The 9,765-nt window shown below is 38.5% G+C and overlaps 1 protein-coding gene across 1 annotated transcript; it reads left to right on the top strand.

Annotated features, from left to right (window-relative positions):
• Positions 1-1,499: 1,499 nt before the first annotated feature.
• LOC113239230 (otoferlin-like) lies at positions 1,500-9,424 on the top strand (the record flags this gene model as incomplete). The annotated part of the gene is made up of 6 exons (XM_026476140.1): positions 1,500-1,618; positions 4,775-4,915; positions 4,987-5,131; positions 5,925-6,075; positions 8,003-8,159; positions 9,238-9,424. Coding segments are annotated over exons 1-6 (880 nt in total), but the record flags the coding sequence as incomplete, so codon positions are not given.
• Between the last annotated feature and the right edge of the window lie 341 nt (positions 9,425-9,765).

The raw sequence follows: 9,765 nt of genomic DNA, 5'->3' as shown, positions 1-9,765 counted from the left end.
AGACAGGACTTTGGGGAAAACCTTTAACCAGCAGCGGGACACAATAGATTAATTAAAGTAAAGTAAGTCTGTCATGACCGTCATATTCGTCATGTCAAAAATGTTAATTATATCAGTCACGTCGCATTATCCAGCTCGTCATGTACGTCTGTTCTTCACGTTCGTCATATTTGTCATGTCAGAAATTTACGTCAGGTCGGTCATGTTCGTCATGTCTATCATGTCCGCTGTATCCAACTGTCATGGCCGTGTCCAGATGGCACCTCTTTCGTTTGTTAAGTTTATCGTATGTTCTTACATCTAACCTTAGAATAATAACGCAAACATTCTTCTACTAACATTTTTGGAATTTTACTATGCATTAAATGTAAAAGTATTATTATATCCTTACATAGTAACTTAATGAATTTATTTTTATTTAAATTGTTGTAAATTTATTGAATATTACATTTGTATATTGTCAAAGTCTTCGCATATCTGCATCAGGTAAATTTATTTTATATTACGTCGTAGCGACTTAATTTTTCAAAGTTTTACTTCTAAAGTCACAGGAGAACCTCCTCCTTTTACGAAGTCGGTAAAAAAGTGAAGCGATGTACGCTATGTAATGCATATGCGCATAAATACGAGAGCAGCCCGTGGTACAAACAAACCACAGACTTTAATTATTTTTAGTTTTAGTATGGTTTTAGTACAATACGAATGTCCATAGGCCAGGCAGACACTGCACCACCACCATCATTATTACACTCGTTGACTAACTTATTTTTCTGTTTCTGGCAGTTTGCGATTATGCCACTGCAAAACGGGGAAAACTTATTTACGGAACCTAAGGGAATGAAAAATATGGAGTGTGTGCAAACCTTAGAAGATGGAAAACTTTTTTTGTCCATCCTCTAAGATGGAAAAGGATTTGTTCTGGACCTTTTGGAGGGAAAAGTGTCGTTTTTATTTTGACTTTCAATTATTTTGTGAATCTAGTTTAAAGTGGAATAGGATAGTGCTACTGTGCCTTAATGGAAGATTAAATCGCGAAATTATACGAATCTCGAACTAAAATACCCGTATCGGCCCGTTTTAAGGAGTCCCGAGTCAATCACAGCACGCCGCCTCAAATTGCCTATCCTCTTTGTGGCGGCCATATTTACAGAAACACAATTAAACTTCATGCTTAGGCTGATGGCTTTGCCAAAGCCTTAATAAATTAAAAAAAAAATCTAAGATGGAAAAGGTGCAAACACAAAAATCTCAAGAATTTCAAAGACAATAGAACAACTTTGACATTACCTCTGCGTTACTGGAATTTTGACATTTTGTCTTGAATTCTTAATTTTCTAATACATTTTTCAACAAAACCTTGTAGTTCATAATATATTTACAGCGTTAATTACGTACTGAAGGACAGAAATGTGATTTAAGCTAAATGAATAACTATCATGCATCTTCGTCGTCGGTTCGAAATCTGCATTTCCAAACGAGAGCGTTCAACTTACACCGTCGTTTCAATATATCTAGCACGATGCGGACCACTCGACAGAGGAGTCGCCATTTGAAGTCTAGATCCTTCTATAGATTAGAAAACGAGTACAACCCAGAAACCTTACAGCAATATTTTCAGGTAACACCTTTCACCCACGACGAAACGGGCAGAGTTCTTAAAACTTACTCCGCCGGCTCAAAGATGCAGTATGTGGTTTAGATTCCTAAATGATATAAGGCCAATCTCTTTGATCTTGTCGATTACTTGAAGTTCATGCAGGTTCGCTTCCAAGGCGTCGCTTCTTCTGGAACCAACGACGAGATTTGGTAGGAGACTTTAGAGTCAAAGGCTTAGCGGTGGCAAGCATTAGTTGTGCAATGCACGACGGGAAGTGAGCGTGCCTATAGCTCAAGTACCTATCTGGAAAATAGGGATATAGGGCTCACCCGAGGCACTAGCGTCTTGAGAACCGAATGAAGTTAGTGACAACGGTCTGTGACAACCCTGTACACTGGTTGATCCGGGATCAGGTCCTGAATTTAGAAGGTCCCTGTGCTTGCATGTGTGCCCTGCTCGTATACCCTAAGGGCGCATTTATTCGCCACGCGCGGCCGCCGCGCGGAGTCCGCGTCGCCGCCGTGCAGCGACCAGGTGTGTCTAACTGTCATGGCAAAATACGCTCTATTTAATTAGCATTTACGTTTTAGATTAAATGAGCGTCTCGGGCATGCGGGCGAGTCGGGCTTGAATTTGGTCTACGCAGTGGCCGGGCGGCGGCCGCGCTATTGTATTATTCAGAGTAATTTAAATGTTGTTGCCTAGTAAATAGAATTCAAATGCGCCATTAATGTACATGAAGGCGTGGTAACTCGCGGTCACTGCGTGGCGGTCGCTCGAAATCTTTCACCTCGTGTAACTAACTGGGCTCTAATGGTCGGTTCCCTACCGAGACTATAGTCAAAACTTATGTAGAAAGGAACGGGAGATGGTCTTCATCCAGTAGTCTGTGTTAACGGGCTGATCTAGGGCAATAGTGTCCTTCCCGTTTTACGAAAAATTGATAGAACACAGCTAGCACTACAAACAAAACTTAAGTAGAAGATACGGGGGACTGGTCCTCATCTATTGCACCGACTCAGACAGGCTTTCTTCGCGTACCAAGCCACTCTAATTTTTTCTAAAAACGAATAAATAAAATCATTGTCTGTCTGTTACCATTTTCATTTAACTAAATCTCACTAAATCCTTTGTAAGATAATCAGTAAATGTTAGCTCAAGGTTATTTCAACACGTCATTGAAACTACATCCAAATATGTTCAGCTATTGTGGAGATAAGGGTGCACAAACGCACTGATAAACAAATAGAGTAACTGATAAAAAACTTTGTCACATTATTTTTGTTCATTTACATTTACAAAAAAGTCACCGACATGATAAAATAATGCTTAAAATAATAAATAAATAATAATTTATGGATGTATCAATAAATATTTCTATAAATATATAATATTTCTGCGTCGTACCTACTTTTTACTCTCTGTATACCGAACACAACTCAAACAGCCAACACGTCAAACAACAAGACAAAAACAAGTCCAAGCCGATCCGGAAGCGTGGTTTCAGTCTCTCTTATAAATAATTTATAGCGGCCCTTATTGGCCGTCTTTTTGCTGAACAATGCAATGGTGCGCTGTTCGCGACTCCGCGCGTCCATTCAATGTTCACATGTTTTATGTATGCCTGGTATCTCAAGATTGCGCTGTGTCGTTTTTCATGCGCACGGACACGTTTATTTAATTCATATGTAACTTGTTTCGTAGTTTATCATCACTTATATACTATTTATTATATATATGTATACTTAAATTGTATATACTAATCTGAATAAGCTACTCTCAGTACAGAGTACTGATAAAACCGACCTCAAAAGTCATTTATCCCCTAGTTTACAATTAACACCCTTAGAGATGGAATATTGTCTTCAAATATAAATGGGATCACTCGTGAGGCACCCTCTTTCCAACAAAAAAAGAATCCTCAAAATCGGTTCACAAATGGCGGTGTTATCGCGTAACATACATAAAAAAACAGTCGAATTGAAAACCTGCTTTTTTTTTGAAGTCAGTTAAAAAGCAGGTGAGAGAGTTTATCTAGAGAAACACAGACATACTATATTTCTGCCACTAAGCAGTAATATGAGCATTACTGTATTCCTGTTTTAAGGAGTTCCTGGTTAAACTACAGGTACATGGACAGGTGCCTCAGATTTTTGCCATAGCTCAGAGTGGCTTCGTTATAGATAGATAGGCTTATTATCAGTCGCATGGCGAATTTTATACGCGCTTTGTATATATCGCTCATTTTGATAAGAGATAGTTTTAATTTTAGTATTATTTAGTAATTTCAGTTGGTTTGTTTAAATGAAACAGTTACATGAAATTCTAAGTGTAAACTCCAGTGGAGTATATAAGATTCTTGCTTGCAACGCGATGTTAGCGTGCGTTTGAATCTATTCACTAGAGCGCGCCTGCGCCTGCAACGACGCGCGTTTACGGCGCATATAAAATACGCCGTGTGCAAAGGCTCGTATGCTCGGCGCCCAGTAACGGGAAGGCTCGGCAGGGGATCCTTCAGCATCCCTACATGCAAGTGAACTATGACATAATTATATCGCGGTACGATGCGGCATCCTTTTTTTGTTAGGCATTCCGTAGCATTCCGTCGAGACGTCGTGCTCGTGCCTGGTCTCTCATTAGATCTGTCTTACTGTGCGTGCCTCCCTCTCTATGTATGCCCGCATAATCGCTCTCGGCCTTCCGAATCGTCCCGAAGGCTACCGAAGCATTCCGATAGCTGCCGGCTCGACATCCCCAAAAGGGGGCATTCATTATCCTGCATTGCAGTTCGCCTTGCCGTCCACCGCGTAATGCACGATTATGAATGTAGTCGCAGCGAGCAAGCTATCCAGTAATCCTGCAATGTGTCCTGCGAGACTCCATCGTGGACCGTATACTGATAGTGTGTCAGCAGGCTCTGCCTACGCCGTCACAGTGACCTGCACGCACGATACAGCAGCTTTATTTTGCAGCTACGATCATTATTATTGAAATTGCAACTGTAATGTCATAATTGTAAGGTATATTACTATTCGTTACCTAAAAGTAACTCGCCGTCCCGTCCCATCATTGGGCGCCGGGCTTTACTCGTCACGTCATTTGATATCATAAAATAGAAATTAAAACAATTTAGTGGCATCAGATATTTACCTATTATTCGCACTTGTGCACTTGTAGGTGTCAGTGAATGTCTTGGAAGCTCGTAAACTTGCCTGGTCGAACTCTCATTCTAAGAGCTCTTATGTCATTATAATGTTGGGAAAGAAAAAACATAGGTCAACTATAAAGAAAAATATGGAGGAACCGTGTTACAGAGAGGTAAGGTTCAGATTATAGATTGAAATTAACAAGTTGATTTAACAGATATGTAACGTCCGATGTTTTTGCAGTACTTTGTATTCGAATTGTACCTCAGCATTCGTGAAATCCGACGCTTAAGTCTTTGGTTAGCTGTAATGGAACCACGCTGCTATGCCCCACCAAAGCTAATAGGAGAAACGAACATAGATTTAGGTGCTATATGGATGCAACCCCGTAAGTAACTCTTTATTCTTATTCATAAATATTTAAATCGAATTTGCCGAGAATTATAAAAGACAAAATGCCTGTGTATTGTAAGTATGCAATGATCACATTTGGAACAATTGCTGTAAAAGATTGTGCAGGCGCTTTCTTGCCAAATACTAAATTTTAACTCAAAGTTGGACGCAAACAAGCCGACGAACCACTTGGTGGGAGGTAATTATTGTTTTACATGGATATTTGCAATATCAAAGAAACTGCTTATTCATTGCCAAGCTTTAGAGAGCTCTGTTTACTCGCTGTTTCAAGAACTCGCATGTCATAGCCCAATTGAAACACACTTCCCTGATTTTAATTGAAATCGGAATTGATCCGATCGGGTAGCCCACCCTTAATATTATACGCCTCGACACGGAAAAAACGCAGTTTCCGATCGGAAGAGGAGTTATCAAAATCAAGCTGCAGGAGGGAGAACATCCCACATGATATAAGTTCGAGGAAGAAAGAAACGTGATGCGCGCGTGTTCTTGTGTTAGGATTCGAGGACGGTTTTTCTCCTTTGGCGAGACATTGGATGGTGAAAACGCGATTGTGGCACAAGCTCCTCTGAGCCATTCCGGTAGAACACATATAGAGAGACAACGTCCCTCGGTAGACTAAAACTCAGAGGTTCTAAATCTTTATTGTAGTATTATTATATTTTAGATAGTTAGGCAGATATACTTTATTGTTCACATACAAGAACAAAAACAGTACACAAGCAGCTTAAAACTAATGTGGTTTTATTCGTATTTTTTATGATCAGATCACCAAGTTTATCACAAATGGGTACAATTAAATTTAAATCGCAACCCTCCTGTGGGACCTGTCGGTTTTTTGAAAGTGGATATTTCTATTAATTTTCGCGGCGAAGTCATGGTCATGCCAGCTACAATCACTGGCGAGAAAATTGAAGAGTGAGTACTGAATATAATATACAATAAGCAATCGTTGCTTTTAATATATATATGATTCTATGGTAGTTGAAAACTCAATTGGAAATAAATTGTATTCGTTGAATGAACCAGCATAAAATTTCAATGATAAAAACAGTAACTTTCCTGCAGCGCAAAATAAAACAAGAAGAGAAATAAAATGTTGAAAGAATAAGAAATTGCTTCCATGGACGGAAATAATAAATGTCAAAGACAAGGTAAGCCTCCGTGCGACTGCGATCTCAATAACATCGCAACAGCACCGAGACGTGCCTTGTTTTACGTCTATAGATCTATAGGTACCTACTTACGTCTATAGTACCTAATAGTACATTTGTGGGCCAAGGAGGTAGATTGGACGATATGTTGCTCTGTTTAGAAAATATGTCATAGATAAAATAGGATTTAAGCTATGTATTTGATTAGGACGTTTAAACTTGCTATTTATTGAGCACAAGTAGAGGAGAGCGGGGTTGAACGTTCGGATTTTCAAATAACTTGCAGTTTTATACTGAAAATGAAGGATTTGATTTTCAACATGTGGAAATGTTGAACAAATGTTTATCGCTTTTTGTAATAGTATAGTCACTTCTACTAATATCTCGATAGTCTTTTTTATAGAGGCTAATTTTTGACAAATTTCGGAGCGGAACATTCAGCCCCGCTTTGGGGCGCGTTGTTCCGCCTTTGAGGCAAATTGTTCCGCCTAGATTGTGACAGAATAACAAAGATTTTTTTAAATAAAACCACCTATTTTATAATTGTATTTATGTAATGTTTATATTATGCACAACTAACTTAAAAAAAACTACATTCTTATTCATCAGTGATATTATTCATCTCTCATTTCTTCATCTGAATCACAGTTGAGACACACATAAGTGACTCTATCATCTAGTCTAAACATCCTTAAAACAAAGAAAAATGGTCATAAAAATTTTAAGTATGATTGCAGGTCAATTGGGGGAAGTTGTTCCTAGGAACAACCGGCCCCTCGAGGGAGGAACTTATAGACCCAAATTACGTTTATATACGAAGACTGACATACCGGCAAAGTAATAGAATCTATCAAAAAATACTTAAACAATAAGATTCGTTACTAATATCACTACAATTTAGAAAAGTTACGTATGAATCGGCCCATAATAAACAAAGACAGACCAAAAATATAAACAAGAAAAAATTTACTTACGTGATATTTTGACAGCTCCACGCACATAGCCACACGTCGTCTCTGGAGTAACTGAAATGGCTGCCGAAAAGACGCATCGCCTGACGCTTTAACGACGCGCGTCACATGTATTGCTACATATTTTCCTTGCAAAGTTATTGCTGAAAGAACAACTTACTCTGGGAACTACCAGCCCCGGTCTCCCCTTCCCTAGCCGAATATGAATGGCCGCCCAGTACCTAATCGCAAAAGAAATTTCAATTTTTAAATAATAATAATAAAGAAATAATACGAATAGTATTTCGCCTTCAGGCCGGATACCGAATATTCGGCCTGGAGCGCGGCCGAATAGCCTAATATTCGGCCCAATTAATTCTGGGAAACTGTCTTAGAAACCATTAGGCCTTTTTTGTGAAAGAAATTTGGTATAGTGAATTTGTTTGGTCACGCGTGTGTTGCAGTGTGAATTGTAGAATTTTCTTCCGATACAATGAAATGATCGAATTTTCTTCCGATACAATGAAATGATCCTTACAAGAAATTAAGTCAATCAACATTAAAAAAAAATGGCAATATACAACTCACTTTTATACAACTCGTGTTAGACCAAAAAATTTGACTATATCAAATTTGTTCTCACAAAAAAAGACCTAATGGTTTCTAAGACAGTTTCCACTATGTTTTATGGTTTTGGATTTTCCCTGACTGTCCCAGTTAAATAAAACATTGTGGTTCTAGAAACATTCTCCTACCAACGGGTTCAGAACAACAACGAGCCAACTACGTGGTGACCATATACGCGGCCTACAGACTGTGTAGTGGCATGGGAGTACACGATCGCAAGCCTTCCAAACCACCTAATACTTACATAAGGATATCCTTCTGTGGTCTGGTGGTACGTATATAGTATATTAGCAGAATGACTGCACAAGATTACGGCTTTGGAATGCGGAGGAAAAATAATTTTTGACCTCACTAGCTCGGAAAGGTTTTTTTCTCATTAGAAATCCACGTGCAAAAGGTTTTTGATATTTGAACTTGACGATGGACTGTGGTGGCACCTAACTTTTTCTTTCGATGACAAATTAAGGTAATGACTCGTTCAACTATGCAACTTGTCGTACGGAATGCAATATACCAACGGACTTATATTACATAAATAGGTAATGTACGACAAATCGTATAGTTCAACGCATCAAGTATATAACCAGAAATAGAGACGAAATAAGGGCCATATACTACTGGTAACACGTTAGCCATACAGCATTTATAAATATCAACTCCCGTATGCACTGAAATATAGACAGGCCAACTACTGACCTGTGTGTACGTCTCCGTATATTCCAAAAAATATTCTGTAAGTATTTATTGTAATAAAGATAATATCTCTAACCATGTCGTGCTGTTGTATTCGGTGGTGTGGGAAAAACAGCAATACATCTTATTACAAAACAATCGGAATCACATTTCATCGGTAACTAAATATTAAATACATAATTTGCAATTTTCGTCCATTGTAGCAAAGGTCAAGTTAACTGGTCGATTTGAAGTGAAACAGTTGACGATACCCATTGACGACACCCGTCAATTGTTTCGAACTCGGGCTAGCCAATCGGAGCGCAGTTGTCACAGTAATGATATGGCAGAATAGTTTTCAAACAAATTAAATGACATGTCGTCTCTATTTCTGGTTATATACTCGATGGTTGATCTTTTTTTCATCGAAAGAAAAAGTTAGGTGCATCACAGTCCGTTGTCAAGTTCGAATTTCAAAACCTTTTCCACGCTAGCGTGCAATAAACGCTTTAATAATGAAAAAGAAAGCCTTTCCGAGCTAGTGAGGTGAAAATGTAATTTTTATGCAAAATAGAACAAGTGATTCGGTTGTTTAGATTTTCATAGAAATTGACGTTGATGTCGTCTATAGAAATCAAATTTTATTACATATTGAGTAGAGTTGAAAATGTTTACAGGCCAAAACAGGAGTTCAGGATCGTAACTACAATCCAATATACTGTGAGCAAATATCACTAGTAGAGATGTTCCCGAACACACATCAAGTTATTCGATTTGAGGTTTGTGCTGTGGATGGCACCTTCTGCGGTACCATCGCGGCTGCTGATCTCCAGTTGTCTCTCTTATCTCACGATGGAGACAATGGTACTGACTGCCACAATATGAACACAATTTCATACGTTTAAATTGTTTTTGTTTGCCATTATACATTTTGAGTCTGAGGGCGGCGTCCAATCATGTTGACCTGTATCATATCGAGCCATAACTGCTGACTTATCGTAATCGATATTAGTACATTGTGTATCTATTCTATCTATAATATAATCGATATTAAGACTGTAAATAAGAAATTATCAACGAGGGTCTATTAGAAGCCCGAAGTCAAAGGCTGAGTGCTTTAATAACTCCAATTTTGTATTTTTTCATAGTTCGTGATACATCAATGTTTAAATGAAAAATAAATACGGTTTACAACCTTTCACAAC

This window comes from Hyposmocoma kahamanoa, unplaced genomic scaffold, assembly GCF_003589595.1.
Source record: "Hyposmocoma kahamanoa isolate Upper Pololo Valley unplaced genomic scaffold, ASM358959v1 99702, whole genome shotgun sequence".
Lineage (NCBI taxonomy): Eukaryota > Metazoa > Arthropoda > Insecta > Lepidoptera > Cosmopterigidae > Hyposmocoma > Hyposmocoma kahamanoa.
The sequence above is the reverse complement of the archived record's forward strand: the minus strand, read 5'-3'. Positions and strand labels throughout refer to the sequence as shown.